The 25,717-nt window shown below is 41.8% G+C and overlaps 1 protein-coding gene across 1 annotated transcript in view; it reads right to left on the minus strand.

The window, feature by feature from the left end:
• Window positions 1-766: 766 nt before the first annotated feature.
• The window catches only part of sfrp5 (secreted frizzled-related protein 5), a 47,261-nt gene continuing 22,310 nt past the window's right edge, over window positions 767-25,717 (minus strand). The window contains exon 3 of the mRNA XM_064933897.1: window positions 767-6,491. Within this exon, the coding sequence (XP_064789969.1) occupies window positions 6,163-6,491 (329 nt within the window). The 3' untranslated portion in view covers window positions 767-6,162. The remainder of the gene's footprint in view (window positions 6,492-25,717) is intronic.

Genomic DNA, 25,717 nt, shown 5'->3' on the forward strand with positions numbered 1-25,717 from the left:
GAGGAAGGTTTTTATATCTCATACAAATACAGTACAGCATTGTCTAAGAATGTATTTGGAGAATGTGTGAACTATCAACTAATTTGAGTGTTTGTTATTGTATGTGTATTTGTGTGTGTTCGTTTTAGTGTGTCAGAAATGCAGCCTCTGTCTGTTGGAATCATATCTCTCTCTCTCTCTTTATCTCTCCCTTTTTCTTTCTCTCGCTTTCCCTCTCTCTCTCTTTATTTATTTATTTCTCTCTATCTCGCTCTCTCTATCTCTCTCTCTGTCTCTCTTTGTCTCTCTCTCTCCCTCCCTCTCCTTGACCCGGGTAGCAGCTCCAGCCTGGGGGGACTTGTCTGTGTGTAGCCTTATTAGAGGCAGTGTGGGCTGGGGAGAGCTGGGCGTTGTGCTGGGCTGTCTGGAGCTCCTCCAGACATATTCAGACCTGCTACTGAGGAGACAGGCTGGAACGTGGGAGGAAACGCACACACATACACACTCACATACAAGGACCGGAGAAGGAGGACACCCACATGATCGCTAGTGGAGAAAGGGCACTTAGAAAAGGTGACTTAGCCCTCTGAGACAGAGGCTGTTGTGTGTGTGTGTGGTCCCTTGTTTTACTATCTTCTCCCATCTTAGACTTGAGTTAGTATTAGAAATGTAGAAAGAGAAGCAAACAAAAATGCCTAAAAGTTCCATAGAGTAAACAACATTAGATAGTGAATGACAAAATCACATATATCTTTTGGTTTGAAAATAAATGGCACCATTAAGATAGTTATCTTTATAAAAATGTCAACTATATTTTATTTTATATTTTAATTTATTTACTTTTGCAAAACAATAAAAAGTGGTTCAGTAACAGAACTACTTAAAGTTTTAAAGGGTTAAAAACATAACTGCCTAAGTGAAATTCATCTTTTCATGAATTCAAGTGCTATGTCTGTATATGATCCTTGATTCTTGGTGTACCGTACCATAAAGTATAATTCAAGCAAATTATAACAAATTCATTTTTTTGTTTTAAAGTTGAATGCTGTCCCTTTACAGTCCTTTTACCACTGGAATTGTCATCTGGTAATGTAATGTGACATTTCTTCTAACATAAGGTACTCTCTGGTCTATATTACACTCAATTCCCAAATTAACCGATATGTTCTCACAATATATTTTAATACATAGGTAAATACCTGGTAACTAGAGAGCCGTAAAATCAAGCGTTACTAAAAAGTGAAATTTTTCAATAGTGATAGTGAAACATAGTGAGAACCAGAGAGTTCACCACCCAATGGGTAGTTTTATTCCATAATGAGTCTCTCTCTCTCTGGCCTCTCTTCTTTTTCTTTCTGTTCTCAGATTTAGTATCCTTCTCTCTATATATCTCTTTCTGAGGAGTAGGCTTATGGTCCCAATGCAGCCTGCTCTGTATGATAGTCAGTGGCAGCATCAATCCATCAATCCATATCTTCTTCTTCTTTCTAGGAATTCATACATCCATCTTCTTTTTGATATTTTTGATAACAACCTATTATTATATTTTTTTCGTTTAATTAACTTTTTCATTATTTTCTACACAAAATGAGAAACATAACAAGGAATGGAAACATGTTATTTGAATATTCCATAATGTTTCTGTGTAGGCCTGCAAAATTCCGATAACTTTCCCCAAATTCCTTGGATTTCTAGAAATCCTGGTTGAAAAATTCCTGGAATCGGGAGGGAATAGAAAGGACATGTGGATATCCTCCAATCATGTTTTCTGAAAAACCTTGGAATTTTGCAACGTCTGTATTTTCAGGAAATACCTGATCCTGCTCAGTCATGATTTTGAGCGTATGACAGAACATTCAAATAAGGTGTCATCAGCAGCTAACTAACTTTATATATCCACTCTGGACAGACAGGTAGCTTGTCTATTTCAGTGTCTACTGAACAAACAAACAGCTTGCTAAGGGCACAACCGTTAATTCAAACTTTACACATGCATTTTCTCTTACCCCTTTTTCTCAAAAGCATAAACTCTCCCTTTCGACTATTAATAAATCTTGAAGCTTGCTTTACTCCAATGTCTGCATTCTTTTGAAGAATTATAAAATCATTCAAAGCACCAAAAGCATTGTCCTTACCGCAATCTGTGCAAGTCTTACCATACTTTTTACTAACCCCCTCTGCTATCATCATAATGATAAGAGGACAACTGTAAAATATACATGTGATTGTTCTATTTATAGGATCTAACAATCTCATAGTGTCTTGGAGGATCCCGTCACCTTGTGACTGTGATAAACGCTGACTCCAATATATGGCAGGTTAGTAACACCACCACCCCTGTATCAAAAATCTGTAGTAACCATCTCAAAAACAGGAACGTCTGGGTTTCTTTGGGGCTCTCAGGGCAGGTATAAAATAGTGCTACTGTAGGGTAGGGGCTAGGGTAGGGTCTAGAGAAAGGGAAGGGGCTAGAGAAAGTGCTACTGTATGGTAGGTGCTAGGGAGTGAGTTATCAGAATAGTCTACATGGGGTGGGTGGGTAGCAGAAAGGAGATTGGGCCACAAAAAGGTTCAATGTTTGGACTAGTGGTCTGGATGGTCTGGAGGGTCTGGAGGGGTCTAGAGGGTCTGGAGGGGTCTGGAGGGTTCTAGAGGATCTGGAGGGTTCTGGAGCCGAGGGGCATGGAGGGTGTTTTCTAGAGCATGGTGGGATATGTGGGAGACTGGTGTGAGACTGGGCGAGACTTGGGAGAGAGACTGGGGAGACTTGGGTGAGAATGAGGGATAGATAGCCAGGTGAGAAGTAGCCCGAGTGCCAGTCTGTTTGTGGTATCATGCCCAACTCATTGTCATTTTGGCTTGACAAGGACAGAAATGGAGTTCGCAAGAGCACAAAGAGATCTGGGACCAGACTAGATGGGAATACTAATCCGATACTAATAGAGGTATTTGTGAGATATGAACAGTGGCTTAGTGGAGGGTATCCCCAGGTATACGCCGTATACCCGAAAAAATGTCAGTGGAAGTACACTCACTTCTTAATCCCCTATGGGCACTGCATACCCTCACTTCTTAATCCCCTATGGGCACTGCATACCCTCACTTCTTAATCCCCTATGGGCACTGCATACCCTCACTTCTTAATACCCTATGGGCACTGCATACCCTCACTTCTTAATCCCCTATGGGCACTGCATACCCCTACTTCTTAATCCCCTATGGGCACTGCATACCCTCACTTCTTAATCCCCTATGGGCACTGCATACCCTCACTTCTTAATACCCTATGGGCACTGCATACCCTCACTTCTTAATCCCCTATGGGCACTGCATACCCTCACTTCTTAATCCCCTATGGGCACTGCATACCCTCACTTCTTAATCCCCTATGGGCACTGCATACCCTCACTTCTTAATCCCCTATGGGCACTGCATACCCTCACTTCTTAATCCCCTATGGGCACTGCATACCCTCACTTCTTAATACCCTATGGGCACTGCATACCCTCACTTCTTAATCCCCTATGGGCACTGCATACCCTCACTTCTTAATCCCCTATGGGCACTGCATACCCTCACTTCTTAATCCCCTATGGGCACTGCATACCCTCACTTCTTAATACCCTATGGGCACTGCATACCCTCACTTCTTAATCCCCTATGGGCACTGCATACCCTCACTTCTTAATCCCCTATGGGCACTGCATACCCTCACTTCTTAATCCCCTATGGGCACTGCATACCCTCACTTCTTTTTTACCCCTTTTTTCTCCACAATTTCATGGTATCCAATTGGTAGTAGTTACAGTCCTGTCTCATTGCTGCAATTCCTGTACGGACGTGGGAGAGGCAAAGGTCAAGAGCCTTGCATCCTCCGAAATACAATCCTAATCCGGATGGCGCTGGGCCAATTGTGCATCGCCCCATGGATCTCCCGGTCACGGCCGGCTGTGACAGAGCCTGGGCTCAAACCCAGAATGTCTGGTGGCACAGCTAGCACTGCGATGCAGTGCCTTAGACCACTGTGCCACCCGGGAGGCCTCTACCCTCACATTTTAATGAGTGTACTTCTAGTATAATGGCGGTATACATCGGATCAATTATGTAGTACAATAAAGAAATCATGCACAAAGTATCCTACACAAATGCAAGGCACGTGAAATACATTACATGACCAAAAGTATGTGGACACCTGCTCGTTGAACATCTCATTCCAAAATCATGAGCATTAATATGGAGTTGATCCCCCTTTGCTGCTATAACAGCCTCCACTCTTCTGGGAAGCCTTTCCACTAGATGTTGGAACATTGCTGCTGGACCTCCTTCCATTAAGCCACAAGAACATTAGTGAGGTTGAGCACTGATGTTGGATGATTAGGCCTGGCTCACAGCCATTCCAATTCATCCCAAAGGTGTTTGATGGGGATGCTCTGTGCAGGCCAGTCAAGTCCTTCCACACTGATCACGACAAACCATTTGCGTATGGACCTCGCTTTGTGTGTGGGGGCATAGTCATGTTGAAACAGAAAAGGACCTTCCCCAAACTGTTGCCACAAAGTTGGAAGCACAGAGATGTTTAGAATGTCATTGTATGTTGTAGTGTTAAAACTTCCTTTCCCTTGAACTAAGAGGCCTAGACAAAGAACAATTCTTGTGCTGATGTTGCTTCCAGGGGCAGTTTGGAACTCAGTAGTGAGTGTTGCAACAGAGGACAGTGCTACGCGCTTCAGCACTCAGCAGTCCCATTATGTGAGCTTGTGTGGTCGACCACTTCGTGGCTGAGCCATTGTTGCTCCTAGATGTTTCCACTTCACAATAACAGCACTTACTTAGCTTGAGCAGGGCAGACATTTGACCAACTGACTTGTTGGAAAGGTAGCATCCGATGACCGTGCCACGTTGAAAGTCACTGAGCTCTTCAGTAAGGCCATTCAACTGCCACTGTTTGTCTATGGAGATTGCGTGGAAGTGTGCTCGATTTTATACACCAGTCGGCAGTGGGTGTGGCTGAAATACCCAAATTCACTCATTTGAAGGGATGTCTAAATACTTTTGTAAATATGGTGTATATTCACATGTGAGCTGTACACAGCCTAGTTTCAGAGCAAACAGCAAGAGTGCGCAGCTGTTAACTGGTTGTTTCATGGAGCAGCTCACAGAAGAACGACATCGGTTAGTAGCATAGGTTGGAAAGACGGTTCAACTTTTGATATCTACCAGTAAATGCGAACTAAGGCAACAATGTGTATGCAAACCAGATATTGAAAAAGTGGGGTCCGAAATTGGTGTGCAATTCAGTCATCATGCGCTGTTTGAATGAAAATGTCTGGCAAAAATCCTTTCCAATTAAATGTTGATTACAAAGTAGGCCTACCTGGTAGAATGATACCATGATGATTTGTATCAATTGGGAGGGCATTTGTTTTACAAACTCTGCCATCACATGTAGGATATTGTACAGTACAGAAACACCACTAGCCAAATTCCGCCCTACAAAGGTAAAATGCAGTAACTACGAATTTGTTCAAAAGTCTTTGATCCATTCTAATGGCTAAGTATATTATCTGATTAATGTGGAATTAAGTTTCCTGACACAAGAACCAACCAGTTGATCAGAAGATATCATTGAGTATCAGAGAATGCTGTCTGTCTCGACAGAAAAATACTTTGAAGACGGATCATACAGTCAAAAAATATGTAGTTACTGTATTTTGCATTTGTAGTGCATAAAGGGTATCTTGCTAGGTGCACAACTGAATTAATGGGCAACTACTACCTGCCAAAAATATTTTATTACAATTTTCCCATGCCTCAAAAATGGTCCACGGATGTGGTTAAGCATTATCGTGGACTTAGAACATACATTTGTTTTTCTATATATAAAAAAAGTGTGATTCTGAGAGTGAAAACCTGAAAAATCTATAGGAAAATACATAAAAACTATAGGAAAATATATATATTTTTTGCCTTTCCTTTGACGGGCAGGCCATTTGGGAATATTTTTGGCAGAATTAGAGTATACCCACTTCTACAGGCATCACAAAACCACTGGATATGAAGGATACATCTCCACAGTGTCATAGCAAAAAAGTATGATAGGTAGGACAATGGAAGGATAGACGGGAGAGGGGGGGACAACTGGGGAAGACTGGGAGTATGGTTGTGATTGTTGTATCACTAAGGTCACTGGAAGACAGTATGATAGGTGGGACACTGATGACTCTTCATATACTTGATGGCAAACTTCAACTCCTTGCTTTTCTTCTCCCATTTGTGGATGGACATGAGCAGCAGCTGCTGGTCCACCTTACGACCCATGATGAGGAAGTTACTGCCAAGACTGTCGAGCTGAGCACAGGGGCAGTTGGCTCCGTTCTTTATGTACAGTGTCAGTTTCTTCAAGTCCTTCTTACGCAGGACACCCATCTTGAGCACCTTCTTCTTCTTCTGGGCAGCGATGAGTTTACGGTCGCCCTTCTCTTTCTTCACTTCTTTGATCTTCATCTTGATAGCTATGGGAGAAGGGAGCGAGAGAGAGGACAAAGAGAGGGGGTGAGGAGAGAAGAGGAGATGGAGGGAGGAGGGAGAGAGAAAGAAAGGAGAGAGAGAAGGGAAAGTGACAGAGAGAGAGAGAGAGATGGAGAGGGAGGAAATATGAAGAGTTATACAAAATTGGATCAATGACATCAATTTTATTTCAGATGAACATCCTAATGATTGTGTTGCCTTTAAACAACATATTTAACTTATTTAAATCTATGGTAGGGTAAACAGAGACAACTTAAATCCATGATCTAAACAAAAAAACATACAATCCATTCTTTAGCAAATCAAATCAGCCTAACATTGGACCTGATCATTCAAAGACGACAATATATGAAAGCTAATCATGTGTTTTATGTCGTGACTTGGCCATTGCTTTGACAGCACACAAACGCATGCACGCACACACACAATACGCAAACACTCAGATGCACACACACACGGTTAGATCCCGCCCCAGGCACAGGGGTACTCTACACCTCTCTAGATCAGGGTTTCCCGGTCCTGGGGCCCCTCCCATGGGTGCCTTTGGTTTTTACCGTAGCACTACACAGCTGATTCAAATAATCAAAGCTTGATGATGAGTTGGTTATTTTCTGAATTCTCTGTGTGGTGTTAGGGCAAAAACAAAATGTGCACCCACCGGGGGCCCCCAGACCGAGTTTGGGAACCCTGGTCTAGAGGGTCATCATTTACCCCTGACACAACTAATCGCTATTACCTTGGGACTGCCTCAAGACTACATCCTCTGTGTGTGTGTGTGTGTGTGTGTGTGTGTGTGTGTGTGTGTGTGTGTGTGTGTGTGTGTGTGTGTGTGTGTGTGTGTGTGTGTGTGTGTGTGTGTGTGTGTGTGTGTGTGTGTACGCCCTAATCGTTGTCCCTCTATTGAGCACCTAAACACTACAATGGAAAGTTACACTGGTGGATGTGTCCCAAAATGGCATACAAAACAACACACTATAATGGGAAAAGGATGCCATTTGAAACGCAGCCCATGACAAACGTTTTATTCTCTTACTTACTGAAACCCAGTTATAAAGCATTTATAATGTAAATATTCCTACATGTGGCACTGTATATTCCTCTATATGGTTGTTTACATTCTGGTGAACCACAAATAGATAGCAACAGCGTAGATACGTATATGCTATGACAAACAGAGCATTAAGTTAGTGACTCCAATACATTCATTTATACAGCTTAATGTATACACGTGAAGGCGGGTTAAATGGGACTGCCCTGTGTGTGTGTGTGTGTGTGTGTGTGTGTGTGTGTGTGTGTGTGTGTGTGTGTGTGTGTGTGTGTGTGTGTGTGCGTGCGTGCGTGCGTGCGTGCGTGCGTGCGTGTGTGTGTGTGCGTGTGTGCGTGTGTGCGTGTGTGTGTGTGTGTGTAACAGAGAGGAATTCTCCATGTGAACACACCCTGACAGGCAAAATTAATCATGTTGAGGGTAAGGACCAACGTTGGTATGAAACATTGCTATGTTTCCAACCCGCCTGGAAGATTGCCATTTCACTTCTCGCCTGCTGTTTTATAAACATACATTCCATATTCATTTCATGCACACATATACACACATGGTCTTAGTATGTTCAGGGGGATATGTGTCTGTTTAGTGTTTGTGTGTTCCACTGGATAGGATTTGACTTGAGACATTGCACAAAATAATGCAAGTAACATACAATAAAATGGCCATGGAAAGAGTTGTCTCACACAGTTTTCAGTGAGGAAACTGCAGGTTGGATGGCTAAGTGGGCCTAGTTCACACACAAACACACCATACAAGCACACACACACACACACACACACACACACACACACACACACACACACACACACACACACACACACACACACACACACACACACACACACACACACACACACACACACACACACACACACACACACGCACACACACACAATGATGGAAGCTTCAAAAGGGGTCAGCTGTAAGTAAAATGCCCTGTGTGCCCACCTAGAGATATGTCATAAGTAATGTTCTCGGAGTCGGTGTGTGAGTGAGTCTGACCTATGTCCTGACAAGCTCAACCTGCTTTATACAATGAAAATGAAAGGAGCGAGAGAACGAGGGGGGCAGACAGATAGAGACCGAGAGAGACTGAGAAAGACCGAGAGAGACAGAAAGAAACCAAGAGAGAGGCAAAGCAGGAGAAAGTGACGGAGAGAGAGAGGGCCTGTCATTTTGAGCAGAAACAGCACTTCCTGGGGCGAGAGCACGTCAGCCTCACTAACACGTAGGTGTTGGGTATTTACAGGACCACACCTAAGAGGGTTATACCTAGCAGGTCCACAGCCAGGTCTCTCTGGGACTGCTTTGCTTGGTCAGCAGTTTATTGCCAGTGACTGACTGGATATCCAGCTGCCCAGTGGGTAAAAACCTGACAACGTCAAATCAACGTCCAATTTTGGTTGCCTGATTGACAAGAAACTTTAATTCAACTTGAAATCATGTCTGAGTTATTGTCTACGCAATAGTCGGAAGACAGCTAGTTTCCATCCTCCTCTGGGTAAATTAAATGCAATTCCGAAACTAGGAGGCTCTTGGTTCTCATGCCATTCCATAGACTTACACAGTGATTGCCCACCTCAACAACAGCCCCTTCACATTACACTCCATGCAGTTTGGCTTCAGAGCGAAACACTCCACAGAAACGGCCAACTGCTTTCTTCTGGAAAATGTGAAGTCCAAGATGGACAAAGGGGGTGCTGTTGGGGCTGTGTTTCTGGACCTAAGGAAGGCTTTTGATACTGTTAACCATGAGATTCTCATCACAAAATTGTCAAAGTTCAACTTTTCCCCTGATGCCTTGAGATGGATGAAATCATACCTTGAAGGCAGAACTCAGTGTGTCAGAGTGAGCAATGAGCTGTCGCCCTATTGTAGCTATGATGTGGGCGTGCCCCAAGGGTCAATACTGGGGCCCCTCCTGTTCAGCCTGTACATTAATGATCTGCATTCTGTCTGTACTGGGTCTGAAGTTCAAATGTATGCAGATGATACAGTGATATATGTGCATGCAAAGAGCAAACAACAAGCTGCACAAGAACTCACTACTGTAATGGTCCAGGTTACAAAGTGGCTCAGTGACTCGTGTTTGCATCTCAATGTGAAAAAAACTGTTTGCATGTTCTTCATAAAGAGGGCAATAGATGCTACTGAGCCAGATGTCTATGTGTCAGGGGAGAAGCTCCAGGTGGTATCCGATTTTAAGTACCTTGGCATCATACTTGATTCCAACCTCTCTTATAAAAAGCATGTGAAAAAGGTAATTCAAATAACTAAATTCAACCTAGCTAATTTCCGATTCATACGAAATTGTTTGACTACAGAGGTAGCAAAACTGTACTTCAACTCTATGATACTCCCCCACTTAACATACTGCTTGACTAGTTGGGCCCAAGCTTGCTGTACAACATTAAAACCTATTCAGTCTGTCTACAAACAGGCTCTCAAAGTGCTTGATAGGAAGCCCAATAGCCATCATCATTGTCACATCCTTAGAAAGCATGAGCTCTTGAGTTGGGAAAATCTTGTGCAATACACCGACGCATGTCTTGTATTCAATATCCTTAATGGCCTGGCTCCCCCTCCACTCAATATTTTTGTTAAACAGAAAACCCAGACATATGGCAGCAGATCCACAAGGTCTGCCATGAGAGGTGACTGTATAGTTCCCCTAAGGAAAAGCACCTTTAGTAAATCTGCATTCTCTGTGAGAGCTTCCCATGTCTGGAATACACTGCCATCAGACACACATAACTGCACCACATATCACACTCTCACAAAATGCTTGAAGACATGGCTAAAGGTCAATCAGATTTGTGAACATGGTCCCTAGCTGTGTGTTGCCGCTTTCCATGTTGTCTGTTGTCTGTAGCTTGTGAGGTGTGGAAACACTTTGTTGCTTTTATGAATTTTGTCTTGCTGCTTTTTGCTCTATGTTGCTCTGTCTGTATGCTACGTCTTGCTTGTCCTATGTTGCTATGTCTTGCTTGTCTTATGTTGCTATTGTCCATATTGTAATTGTTTTTAATAACCTGCCCAGGGACTGCGGTTGAAAATTAGCCGACTGGCTAAAAGCCGGCACTTTTACTGAAACGTTGATTAATGTGCACTGTCCCTGTAAAAATAAAAATAAACTCAAACTCAATTATTACAACTTCCGGAGGACGTCCTCCAACCTATCAGAGCTCTTGCAACATGTTGTCCACCCAATCAAAGAATCAAAGAATGGATCTATACTGAAAGTATACGCTACAGCTAGCTAGCATTGCAGTGTATAAAATGTGGTTGACTAGTAGTTGACTCAAAGAGAGAGAATGTCACATGGAATCACCCTGGAGAGACAATGCAGGTACGGGGAGTAAAACATTTAATAAATAATGGACATGGAACTAGAGAGTAACAGTGTCAGCAAACAGGTAACACAAACAAAAAACAACTAATGGGTCAGCAGGAAACAGAGCAAGGGAGCTGGCAAATATAGGGGAGGTAATAAACAGATGAGTGAGTCCAGGTGAGTCCAATATCGCTGATGCGCGTGATGAGAGAAGGCAGGTGTGCATAATTGATGACAGGAGTGCATGATGCAGGGCAGCCTGGTGACCTCAAGTGCCAGGGGGGAGGGGGGGGGGAGCGGGAGCAGAAGTGACAGAGAAAGGCAATAGTTGAACAGTTTTGAATAAATTAATTTCATAAAATATTAAGGAGAAGAGAGAGAGATAGCACAAATTGATTTCATTTCTTTCTTTTTCACTTTCACTTAGTTTGGTAGCGAATGCAGCTAGCTAATTTAGCCTACTCAAACACCCGGCTCAAACAGAGAGGGATGCTATGTTAGCTAGCTGGCTTTAACTATCCAACACTGGAACTCTTCCAAGTCAAGTTGAGCTTTTGGTTGTATTAATTTATTTCCACTGAGGCCCGCCGGTGTAACTGCCAAACTGCTTGCTGCTGACTGTACACTGTACTTGTAACGGGTTGACTAACACGTTAGTTCTAGTAGCTATGTTGACTATGCCGTTAATATGGTGACAATGATGTAGCCTGTGTGTAGCAGTTAGCAGTTATGATATGAAGGTTGGCTTGTAAAGTTTTTTTTGCCTAGTCACAGAACGCTGATGTGTTGTGGCCAGGCACAACTCCAACACCATCATTAAGTTAGCTGATGACACAACAGTGGTAGGCTTGATCACCGACAACGATGAGACAGCCTATAAGGAGGTCAGAGACCTGGTCATGTGTTGCCAGGACAACAACTTATCCCTCAACGTGATCAAGACAAAGGAGATGATTGTGGACAACAGGAAAATGAGGACCAAGCACGCACCCATTCTCATCGACGGGGCTCTAGTGGGGCAGGTTGAGAGCTTCAAGTTCCTTGGTGTCCACTTCACCAACATACTATCATGGTCCAAGCACACCAAGACAGTTGTGAAGAGGGCACGACAAAACCTATAGCTGCACCATCGAGAGCATCCTGACTGGTTGCATCACCTGGTATGGAAACTGCTCGGCCTCTGACCGCAAGGCACTACAGAGAGTAATGCGTACAGCCCAGTACACCACTGGAGCCAAGCTTCCTGCCATCCAGGACTTCTATACCAGGTGGTGTCTGGCCCTAAAAACTGTCAAAGATTCCAGATTCCAGCCACCCAAGTCATAGACTGTTCTCTCTTCTACCGCGCGGCAAGCGGTACCGGAGCGCCAAGTCTCGGTCCAAAAGGTTTCTCAACAGCTTCTACCCACAAGCCATAAGACTCCTGAACATCTAATAAAATGGCTACCCAGACTATTGCATTGCCCCCCCCTCTTTTACACTGCTTCTATTTTCTGTTTATTAACTATGCATAGTCGCTTCAACTCTACCTACATGTACATGTTACCTCAATTACCTCGACTAACCGGTGCCCCTGCACATTGACTCTGTACTGGTGCCTCCTGTGTATTGCCTCGCTATTGTTATTTTACTGCTGCTCTACTTTTATTTCTTATTTTTTACTTATCTATTTAAAAAAAAAAATTAACACATATTTCTCTTAAAACTGCATTGTTGGTTATTAAAGGCTTGGAGGTAAGCATTGCACTGTAAGGTGCCTGTTGTATTCGACGCATGTGACAAATAACATTTGATTTGTGGCAGTGAAGTCCACAAGCAAAGGGAAGAGGTGAGAGAAGGAAAACACGTAGATGTGAGTAGGAATTATACAACAATCAGTGTGATCATGTTGGCTGCTATGAAAGTGAATTGTGTTTGTGTGTGATCAGGGGTGTATTCATTCCGCCGATTCTGTTGAAAAACATTTCTTAAACTGAAGCAAACGGAATGAAACTGGGATAAACATACCTGAATTTGTCTGGTTTGCAAATGTTGGACTAATGATTACACCCTAGATCAGCTAGATGCAGGCATGATTGTGCAAGGCGGTGTTGAATGTGTCAATGTCTGTCACCTTGATTACTCAAATTTCTCTTGACCTGTGCACATACGTTGTAAACTTTCATTCACAGGTTAGGTTGTAGTTATATCTGGGAAACCTCATGATGCTTATAGGGAAAATGTTTGTGTCATGTAGTAGCCTGAACCTATCGATGTTACATTGAGCTGTGTGAATGGGATATGAATGACAGTCATCCAATATGCTGTAATAGAAATAAGGCCATGCTCATAAAAAAATATTGTCCTCCCTCATCTTAAACGGCACCGGCCGCACCTGGTGTGTGGGTGCATCTGCATGCGTGTTTCTGTGTCTCTGCCATCTGCCATCATACGCAATCATATTACATTCTAATAAGAGAGTTATTGCGTCATGCTTTTTCAAGCTATATTCCCCTGTTATTCTCCTTCATTCCCCCTGCACTCCACAATTTACCATTATTCAATCTGTGACCTCATGCTAGATGACAAAGAATAGGACTTTGGCTGCTACTCTAAATGTGAAAGAGAATGAAGACATTGGATGTGTCCCAAATTGCATCCTATTCCCTATATGTGACTGACCGCCTCGATTCGGTCTTATGTAGCAAAATTTGAAATGGTGTTTTTTACATAAAGCAGAGACACAGAGCTACAAAATGGTATATCATACACTACATATGAGGAACAATGGGAAAGTAATTCTGCTTTGAAAGTTGATAATCTTGTAACCTCACTTTTGAGAAAAATGCATTTGAATGTTTTGGTACCCACTGGAGAGCTCTTCTTTGTCTACACCCATTCTGCATTGTTCACACCCTCTTAAGCTTTAGCCCCACCCATCTCTTTAAGGGTTGGTGACTATAACTGTGCTGCTGGCAATGCTTTTTTCGTCATCAGATACGTCATCAGAGAACACAATAGAACATTGTACTGTCTACAATCGGTTTGTTGTTAATATAATTATTTTGTTCATAAAATCGATTTTAATCAGAACTAAAGTTTTGTCGCTACGGATTTCACAACGTGGATAGCCTTTACAGCTGGGACTGCAAATTTCTGGTCCATTTTCTTTTTTGCGTGGATTCTGCGAGTGCTAGTACTGTGGACACCTGTCATTGTCATGGGAATGACTCATGGTTATCTTTTCGTAGAACAACTGATTGCAGTAAAGAGCCAACCGGGATACTAAGGAGATCCTGAGGGTAATCGATGAGTACCAACAGCTTTACACTATGGAAAAACAACATACTCCATCATGGAAAGACAACCTCACAAAAGAACTTCAACCTGACAAAAAAAAGAAAAACAAGGTCAACAGACATGGACGATTTACTTACCATTGAAGTAGATTGAAGATTTCAACAGGGATTGTCTACTCAGGGAAAACAGGGTGACGAAGGAGTCACTACTAGACATACAAAGTCGTAGCTTGCGTGAAAATCTATTTTTTTCTGGGATTCCTGAGGATGCATCCAATAATCCAGAGTTCGCGATCAGAGAATCAATGCAATCCGTCTCTTCCTCTAGAGACTGTAAACAAGGTGGCTTTCCACCGAGTACACAGACTTGGAGCTCAGAGCGACAAGACCAAGGATCCCCGTCCGATCATCGCATTTGAACACTACCAACAAAAGGAGCTGATCAAAAGCAGGGGAAGGGAACATAAAGGGACCAAATGTTTAGTCTCAATGACCAATTTCCAAGGGAGATAAACAAACGTCATAAGAGACTGTATCCGGTACAAAGGCAACAATGGGAGAAGAGTAAGCGTGCCTTTATCATTGTGGACAAACTCTTTATAGATGGACAGCTATTCTGAGACAGCTCCATAACACCATGGCTGTACTAAATTCTACAGGAACTTCAGGTTATGAAAAAATGAAAGTATGGGAACTGTAAAAATATCTGAACATCATGAAGTGGATATGAACACACACGTACTCAATTGCATGCTCGCTTACACATGCTGACTTATACATACAGTACACATACACACCTGATCTCGCTGTCTTCTCTCACTCTCTCTCTCTTTTCTCTTCTCTCCCTCTCTCTCTATTGTCGAGAACGGTTTTATATTTTAATGTGTTTATTGTTTGTCTCTTTTTTTATGTATTTGTCTACAAGTTTATATACTGTATGTTTACAACAAGCAAGGGGAAGATATCAGAATAGGGGTATTAGGGAATAATAACATATTGTACGGAATATATTTGTTCTATGGTGAAGCTGTCTCTAGAGTAATGCAAGGTCTCTTTCATGTGAAACGTCAATTGCTTTGGAAATGCTGGAATGTGTTTTTCAATGATACTAAAGGTAATTATGATGCAAATATGACGGTGATACGTATGGATTACAATTATCATCATGAATATTAAAACTATACGCACTACATGGTACACAAATAGACACTCAACGATGCAAATTGGCGGAGTTATTATTTATTTGGAAATCACACATTATAACCTTACACTTATACAGACATCGTACACACTCTCACTAAATCACTTCCAATATCATACACATCAACCTACTCAGATTTACTACACACATAGTAGCTTGTCTCAATTTTCTAACATCTGTGGGATTGGCTCACCGGCAAACAGGCAAGGGAATAATACAAATATTGCTAGAACCCATTTCTTGAATTCTAAATATCAGACATTTGAAAGCTCTAGTTTTGACTGTCATAATACCTCTGATGGAGGTAACTTTAAAAGCATTAATTATGGTCAAATTAGACAGAGAAAAGTATCACGATCGTTGTTGTAAGAATTGGACCAAAATGCAGCCTGGTTTGGGTTCATCATCTTTAATTAACGTGAACCGGCAAAAAACAAGAAAGAGGAAAGAAACGAACGTGAACCTATGTAGTGCTAACCAGCAACTATACACAAAACAAGATCCCACAACCAACAGGTGGGAAAAGGCTGCAAAAGTGGGAAAAGGCTGCCTAAGTATGATCCCCAATCAGAGACAACGATAGACAGCCGCCTTTGATTGGGAACCATACCAGGCCAACCGAGAAATAAAGAAACTAGAATGCCCACCCTAGTCACACCCCGACCTAACAAAAAATAGAGAATAAAGGATCTCTAAGGTCAGGACATGACAGCAAGGGGTGAAATAAGTATAGCCATTTATAATTGTAACAGTTCAGCAGATTATAAAAAAGAAGATCAGTCTTTACATGACTTAAAGAAAAGTAATATAACATATACTGTCCACAGGAAACTCAAATATCAAAAAAGATCTGGCTCATTAATCTATATGGTCCAAATCAGGATGATCCATACTTCGTCTTACAGGCAACAAATTATCAAATCATTATAACACAGTGTTAAGTTCCTCAATGGACCGCAAAGGTAATCACTCTACAAACTATCATCACCGTGCCCTTATTAAGGAAATCACAAATAATGGACACATTAGAAATAGTGGATATTTGGGCACTTAAAAAACCTGACCTAGTGAGATATACAGTGGGGCAAAAAGGTATTTAGTCAGCCACCAATTGTGCAAGTTCTCCCACTTAAAAAGATGAAAGAGGCCTGTAATTTTCATCATAGGTACACTTCAACTATGACAGACAAAATGAGAAAAAAAATCCAGAAAATCACATTGTAGGATTTTTTTATGAATTTATTTGCAAATTATGGTGGAAAATAAGTATTTGGTCAACAAGCAAGATTTCTGGCTCTCACAGACCTGTAACTTCTTCTTTGAGAGGCTCCTCTTGCCCCCACTCGTTACTTGTATTAATGGCACCTGTTTGAACTTGTTATCAGTATAAAAGACACCTGTCCTCAACCTCAAACAGTCACACTCCAAACTCCACTATGACCAAGACCAAAGAGCTGCGAAAGGACACCAGAAACAAAATTGTAGACCTGCACCAGGCTGGGAAGACTGAATCTGCAATAGGTAAGCAGCTTGGTTTGAAGAAATCAACTGTGGGAGCAATTATTAGGAAATGGAAGATATACAAGACCACTGATAATCTCCCTCGATCTGGAGCTCCATGCAAGATCTCACCCTGTGGGGTCAAAATTATCACAAGAACGGTGAGCAAAAATCCCAGAACCACACAGGGGGACCTAGTGAATAACCTGCAGAGAGCTGGGACCAAAGTAACAAAGCCTACCATCAGTAACACACTACGCCGCCAGGGACTCAAATCCTGCAGTGCCAGACGTATCCCCCTGCTTAAGCCAGGACATGCCCAGGCCCATCTGAAGTTTTCTAGAGAGCATTTGTATGATCCAGAAGAAGATTGGGAGAATGTCATATGGTCAGATGAAACCAAAATATAACTTTTTGGTAAAAACTCAACTTGTCGTGTTTGGAGGACAAAGAATGCTGAGTTGCATCCAAAGAACACCATACCTACTGTGAAGCATGGGGTTGGAAACATCATGCTTTGGGGCTGTTTTTCTGCAAAGGGACCAGGACGACTGATTCGTGTAAAAGAAAGAATGAATGGGGCCATGCATCGTGAGATTTGGAGTGAAAACCTCCTTCCATCAGCAAGGGTATTGAAGATGAAACGTGGCTGGGTCTTTCAGCATGACAATGATCCCAAACACACCATTCGGGAAACGAAGGAGTGGCTTCGTAAGAAGCATTTCAAGGTCCTGGAGTGGCCTGGCCAGTCTCCAGATCTCAACCCCATAGAACATCTTTGGAGGGAGTTGAAAGTCCATGTTGCCCAGCAACAGCCCCAAAACATCACTGCTCTAGAGGAGATCTGCATGGAGGAATGGGCCAAAATACCATCAACAGTGTGTGAAAACCTTGTGAAGACTTACAGAAAACGTTTGACCTCTGTCATTGCCAACAAAGGGTATATAATAAAGTATTGAGATAAACTTTTGTTATTGACCAAATACTTATTTTCCACCATAATTTGCAAATAAATTTATTAAAAATCCTACAATGTGATTTTCTGGATTTTTTTTCTCTTTTTGTCTGTCATAGTTGGCCACCTCGCTTCGCGTTCCTAGGGAACTATGCAGTTTTTAGTTTTTTTACGTGCTATTTCTTACATTGGTACCCCAGGTCATCTTAGGTTTCATTACATACAGTCGAGAAGAACTACTGAATGTAAGAGCAGCATCAACTCACCATCAGTACGACCAAGAATATGACTTTCGCGAAGCGGATCCTGTGTTCTGCTTTTCACCCAGGACAACGGAATGGATCCCAGCCGGCGACCCAAAAAACGGGCTTCGTAAAAGGGGGAAACGAAGCGGTATTCTGGTCAGACTCCGGAGACGGGCACATCGTGCACCACTCCCTAGCATTCTTCTCGCCAATGTCCAGTCTCTTGACAACAAGGTTGATGAAATCCGAGCAAGGGTAGCATTCCAGAGGGACATCAGAGACTGTAACGTTCTTTGCTTCATGGAAACATGGCTCACTGGAGAGACGCTATCGGAGTCAGTGCAGCCAGCTGGTTTCTCCACGCATCGCGCCGACAGAAACAAACATCTTTCTGGTAAGAAGAGGGGCAGGGGCGTATGCTTCATGGTTAACGAGACGTGGTGTGGCCACAACAACATACAGGAACTAAAGTCCTTCTGTTCACCTGATTTAGAATTCTTCAAAATCAAATGTCGACCACATTATCTACCAAGGGAATTCTCTTCGATTATAATCACAGCCGTATATTTTCCCCTCCAGGCAGACACATCGATAGCTCTGAACAAACTTTATTTGACTCTTTGCAAACTGGAATCCATATATCCTGATGCTGCATTCATTGTAGCTGGGGATTTTAACAAGGCTAATCTGAAAACAAGACTCCCTAAATTGTATCAGCATATCAATTGCGCAACCAGGGCTGGAAAAACCTTGGACTATTGCTATTCTAACTTCCGCGACGCATATAAGGCCCTGCCCAGCTCGGAAAAGCTGACCACGACTCCATTTTGTTGATCCCTGCCTACAGACAGAAACTAAAACAAGAAGCTCCCGCGCTGAGGTCTGTTCAACGCTGGTCCGACCAAGCTGTTTCCACACTCCAAGACTGCTTCCATCACGTGGACTGGGATATGTTTCGTATTGCATCAAACAACAACATTGACGAAAACGCTGATTCGGTGAGCGAGTTCATCGTTGAAGATGTCGTTCCCATAGCAACGATTAAAACATTCCCAAACCAGAAACCGTGGATTGATGGCAGCATTCGCATGAAACTGAAAGCGCGAACCACTGCTTTTAATCAGGGCAAGGTGACCGGAAACATGACCGAATACAAACAGTGTAGCTATTCCCTCCGCAACGCAATCAAACAAGCTAAGTGTCAGTATAGAGACAAAGTAGAATCTCAATTCAATGGCTCAGACACAAGAGGTATGTGGCAGGGTCTACAGTCAATCACGGATTACAAAAAGAAATCGAGCCCCGTCACGGACCAGGATGTCTTGCTCCCAGGCAGACTAAATAACTTTTTTGCCTGCTTTGAGGAAAATACAGTGCCACGGACATGGCCCGCAACCAAAACATGCAGACTCTCCTTCACTGCAGCCGATGTGAGGAAAACATTTAAACGTGTCAACCCTCGCAAGGCTGCTGGCCCAGACGGCATCCCCAGCCGCGCCCTCAGAGCATGCGCAGACCAGCTGGCTGGTGTGTTTACGGACATATTCAATCAATCCCTATCCCAGTCTGTTGCTCCCACCATTGTTCCTGTTCCCAAGAAAGCTAAGGTAACTGAGCTAAACGACTACCGCCCCGTAGCACTCACTTCCATCATCATGAAGTGCTTTGAGAGACTAGTCAAGGACCATATCACCTCCACCCTACCTGACACCCTAGACCCACTCCAATTTGCTTACTGCCCAAATAGGTCCACAGACGATGCAATCTCAACCACACTGCACACTGCCCTAACCCATCTGGACAAGAGGAATACCTATGTGAGAATGCTGTTCATCGACTACAGCTCGGCATTCAACACATTATAGTGCCCTCCAAGCTCGTCATCAAGCTCGAGACCCTGGGTCTCGACCCCGCCCTGTGCAACTGGGTACTGGACTTCCTGATGGGCCGCCCCCAGGTGGTGAGGGTAGGCAACAACATCTCCACCCCGCTGATCCTCAACACTGGGGCCCCACAAGGGTGCATTCTGAGCCCTCTCCTGTACTCCCTGATATGTATATACTGTACTCGATACCATCTACTGTATCTTGCCTATGCTGCTCTGTACCATCACTCATTCATATATCTTTATGTACATATTCTTTATCCCCTTACAATTGTGTCTATAAGGTAGTAGTTTTGGAATTGTTAGCTAGATTACTTGTTAGTTATTACTGCATTGTCGGAACTAGAAGCACAAGCATTTCGCTACACTCGCATTAACATCTGCTAACCATGTGTATGTGACAAATAAAATTTGATTTGATTTGATTTGTACCTATGATGAAAATTACAGGCCTCTCTCATCTTTTTAAGTGGGAGAACTTGCACAATTGGTGGCTGACTAAATACTTTTTTTCCCCACTGTACTTGGAGGGGACTTAATCAAGCTAGTCGCCTTGACTACTTTCTTGTTTCTTTCTCTCTTCCATCAAAGGTGAAAAAAGTTATAATAGGGGACAGAATGTGATCGGATCATCATCTAATTGGCATTCACATAACTCTTATAGATTGCCCACGTGGACGGGGATATTGGACATTTGATCAAAGTTTGCTTGAGGGCAACTTATTTTTAACCAAGACAAAATTATTTATAACTGAATTTTTCCAGTATAATATAGGTTCAGCAAATCCCCTTATTGTTTGGGATACCTTGAAGTGTACCTTCAGGGGTCATTCAATTCAATATTCATCAATAATGAAAAAGCAGTTTCTGGCTAAAGAGACAAGACTAACAAGGGAAATACATATACTAATAGTTCAGGTAGATAGCAATAAAAATGACAGTACAGAGACAAAATAAGTTAGAGGAAAAACAAAAAGAACTTGAGGAACTTATTCAAGAACGATCTCATGTAATCTATTACAAAAATAAAGCAGACTGGATGGAATATGGAGAAAAATGCACAACATTCTTCCTGAATCTCCAACACAGGAACGCTAACAAAAATAATTTTCAGAAACTCGTTACTGAAGACGGAGTCATCTATGATTCTCTGAATGATATTTTAAAAGAGGAAGATAATCATTTTTGGCAGATGTTCTCTTTTCCGTCTCATCCTCTCCCACTGAATGAAGATTACGGAAAGGAATTCTTTCCAAATAATATAAAAAATGGAAAATTATTAAATGTACAGAAAGATCCGTGTGAAGGACAAATTACAGAGCAATAACTTTTTGAGGTTATTAAATCCTTTCAGTCTGGAAAAACCCCAGAGCTTGATGGCATACCGGTAGAGGTATGTCAAGCCTTTTTTGATATACGAAAAGCTCCATTGTTAGATTGTTTTAACTACTCCTATAGAAATGGTAGTCTGTCAGGTACTCAGCAGGAAGGTCTGATTATTATTTAAACAAGACCCAGATGGCAAATATAAAGACCCAGCCTATCTAAAAAACTGGAGGCCCCTTACACTTCAATGTTGTGATGCAAAAATCCTTGCGAAATGCATAGCATTCAGAATTAAAATGGTTTTACCAGGTATTGTTCATCCTGATCAGACAGGTTTTTTACGTAGACAATATATTGGAGATAATATACAACACTTCTAGAAATAATGGAACATAATGAAACATCTAAGAAGCCAGGCCTGGTATTTTTAGCAGATTTTGAATAGGCATTTTATAAAGTAAGACTGGATTTAATTTATAAATGCTATTTCTCAATTTTGGTAATTCTCTTATAAAATGGATAAAAATAACGTATAGCAACCCCAGGTGTAAAATAGTAAATAACGACTACTTCTCAGAGAGTTTTGAATTGTGAATTGTCAAGAGGAGTTAAACAGGGGGTCCGCTGTCACCATATCGTTATGACCATCGAAATGCTAGCTATTGAAATCGGAATCAATAACAATTTAGTGGATTAGAAATCCAAGGCTTAAAAACAAAGGTGTCCATCTGCAATGTCTCATTGACAATCTAGATAACTTTTCTGTACTCTCTGGAATAAAACCTCATTATGATAAGTGTACAATTTTACAAATTGATTCTTTAAAAAATACAACTTTTACATTACCCTGCAGTTTACCTATAAAATGGGCTGATGGTGAAGTAGACATACTTGGTATTCATATCACAAAATATTTAATTAACCTCTCCACAATGAATTTCAATAGAAAACTTGTAAAAATAGACAAGATCCTGCAAACATGGAGAGATAAATAACTGTCTATTTATGGAAAAATTGCCCTGATTAACTCCTTAGTCATAGTTCAGTTTATTTTGCTTTATCTGGGACGCTAAACCAGACCAAATAAAATGTGTCTGTCTATATAATGAATATGTAATGCTCCGGGTGTCGTGGGTGTGGAGTCAGACGCAGGAGACAGAGAGTGCAAGGCTGTGCTCTTTAATGCACCAACGCACCACAGGGTGCTCACAATAATAACGGCCCCAAACACGGGGAATTAGATAGGTACAACTGACAATTCACGACCAGGAACAAACACGTTCCTCTACTACAGAGCTGAAGGTTACACTCATTAATCCCGCACAACAAACAGGCGGACCGGCTGTCTAAAGAAGCTCAACTAATCATCACAAACAGGTGCTACCAATAAACATACAAGGAGGGGGAGGAAAGACAATCAGTGGCAGCTAATAGGCCGGTGACGACGACCGCCGAGCTCCACCCGACCGGGAAGGGAAACCACCCTCAGTCAGATTCGTGACAGAATATGAATTGGGTTGGTTGAGATTATTAAATATAAAAGCACTAAAACCTAAATGGTTCTCAGGTATACTACTAAGAAAAGCTCATCCATTGTTTAAGAATGGCTTTTTTGCCTTTGTGCAGATGGCCATGTTTAATTTTCGATTAAATGAAAATGATACTTTTTTTCAAAGTATCTCTCTTTTTCAAACAAGCATTGCAGAGCTGGCTACAATTTCAACTTCATCCCCCTGAAAAGATAGAACAAATATTATGGCTAAACTCAAATGTGCTGGTTGATAAAATACCTGTATTTATTTGTTTTTAAATTATATTGTAAATTGGAATGGTAGAGTTATGTCCTTCATGGAATTATCAGAATTATATGGGAAGGTCTGCTCAATCCAAGAGTACAACCAATTGATTACAGCATTACCCCAAAAATGGAGGAGGCAGCTGGCAGCGAGAGGAGGTAAGGACTGGTCTGTCTGCCCAATATAAAGGATCAAAACTGGCAGAGGAATAAAAATAGCATAAACAGGAAAGTATACCAGTTTCATTTGAGGACCAGGATGTTGACAACTGTGCCATACAGATTGCAAAATATTTTGGAAGAGATTTTTGATGTACCGATTCCATGGTACAAGGTGTATGAGTTGATATATGACAACGCAAGATTCAAGACTTCATGCTTTTCAGCTAAAATTACTACATAAAATTCTTGCCACCAACAAAATGTTGAATATTTGGGGCATAAAATCATCGAAGCTCTGCAGATTTTGTTGTGAGGATACAGAATCAATAGACCATTTATTTTTGTATTGCCCTCAGGTAGCCTGTTTCTGGTCTCAGGTTCAGGAATGGCTGAAAATGCATAGCATTGAACTAAAATTGACCCTAGAAATAGTACTGTTTGGAGATCTGGAGAGACCGGACAGTCAATTACTACTATACTAATACTCTTAGTAAAAGTATTTATCTTCAAAGTGCAATCTGTAAATTCTATTCGATTAGATAGATTGGAATTGTACATTAAGCATCACAGCATAGTTCAAAGATATGAGTTGCGTAGAAACCCAAAGTGGGTGGCCAGCAGAGATAGATGGGATGGGCTGAGGGAAGCTGGGGGTTGGTATGTGGAATAGGAGACAAGTGGGAGTGCAGTTGCGGTGCGGGATATAGAATGATTGTTAAAGATAAACATTTTTTTAAGTAAAAATAAAACATAATAAAAAGTATGTTTGAATGACACAGAGGGGCAGTGTATTTACAACTAATGTCGGTCTGCCTGAGGCTGAGTGCTCTGAAATTGGCGTAGATAGCCAGAGCGAATTTAACAGCTTCATCTATCAACAGTTGTCGCAGTGACATTGTATTGAAATGGTTACCTGCGTAGTGGAGTCTTTTTGTTAAGACATGTAGCTAGGTAAACAATTATCCATAATCCCAAATCATGAAGTTACTACCCTGCATAAATCTGCAGGTAGCTAACCAACCAAGTTCAATGTTAGCTAGCTAACATTAGGCTATAACTAGAAAAGCAAATGGCTCCGAGATACAAATTATAAGATCATACACGTAACATTAGCTAGCGAGCCAGACAGCTAACGTTAGCTAGATAGCTAACAGGAGACTAACTTGAAATGAAAACAACCTTCGTCAAAATTAGAAACGTGTAATATCTGAAAATGTAGCTAGCTAGACTATCTTACCCGTGCTCTGAAATCGGAGTAGATAGCCAAAGTGAATTTACCAGCTACGTCTATCAACCGTTGTCGCAGTGACATTCTATTGAAATGGTTACTTGCGTAGCTTTCTAGACTATCTTACCCATATACATCATAGACGCTTCTCCCTGTCATGGATGCCATGGTTGCCCTTAGTTTGAAGATGTAATCTGGATAAAGGTGTTTTCTCCATCTACTTAGCTATCATACTCTAATTCCACTGATTTCAAAACTCGGTCCTCCAGAAAGTGTTGAGCAACACTTATGCTGTTATATGATGTGATATATAAAAAAAGCTGCTTAGACAGGATTACTTACACATACTTACCTGCTGAAATACACAGAAGCGTGCTATAAGGCAGACCAATCCGAACTCATCTCTCGGCATGTCCAGCCCACTCATTATCTCAGCCAATCATGGCTAGCGAGAAGATTGCTGTCTTTTTCTGTGGCTAAACCAACTACAGTAGGCTCATAATTTAACATTTTCATTTGCATTTACAGATGGCATACAAGTCTGTTATTAAGGCACATGAAAGTTTACATTCCAGAATGCATTTCTGCCTTTTTAAAAAGTAGTGACCTGCGAAATATGGCTAGCGCAATGCGCGTACAGTGCTCTGGTTTTGACTTGGGTTTATAAGGCTTTATGCACTATGTAGGGAATAGGGTTCTATTTGGGACACATTCACTCTTTTGTCTTTCTCTTGGAATTTTATTAATGACACTGTTCCGCCATGCTTCAACCAGAAGTACCTTCTCATTAATTAAAGGTATGGCTGGTATCATATGAACTTGTGAGTAATGGACAGCAATAATATGTTGGGTAATATCTTATATTTTGGGGTGATACATAAAAGAGGTTATAGTGTACTCTGTGATCTCATGTACAAAATCCTGAAAGACGTAGAATATCTTTGCTTTAGTTGCTTGTTTTGAACAATGATTGATTGCCACTAGAGATCTGGACAGCTTGGGCAATGTCCATGATTATCATAATCATTCCATTACACAGCGTGTGTAGAACGTTGTGAAACTCGTCAGCCTTTTATTGTTCTGTGAAATGAAGGCTAATCCATGCGAGATATTGTCAAGAAACTGAAGATCTTCTACAATACTGTGTACTACTCCCTTCACAGTACAGCGCAAACTGGCTCGAACCACAATATAAAGAGGAATGGGAGGCCCCAGTGCACAACCGAACAAGAGGACAAGTACATTAGAGTGTCTAC

The sequence above is a fragment of the Oncorhynchus masou genome, chromosome 24 (genome assembly GCF_036934945.1).
Source record: "Oncorhynchus masou masou isolate Uvic2021 chromosome 24, UVic_Omas_1.1, whole genome shotgun sequence".
NCBI classification, from domain to species: Eukaryota; Metazoa; Chordata; class Actinopteri; order Salmoniformes; family Salmonidae; genus Oncorhynchus; species Oncorhynchus masou.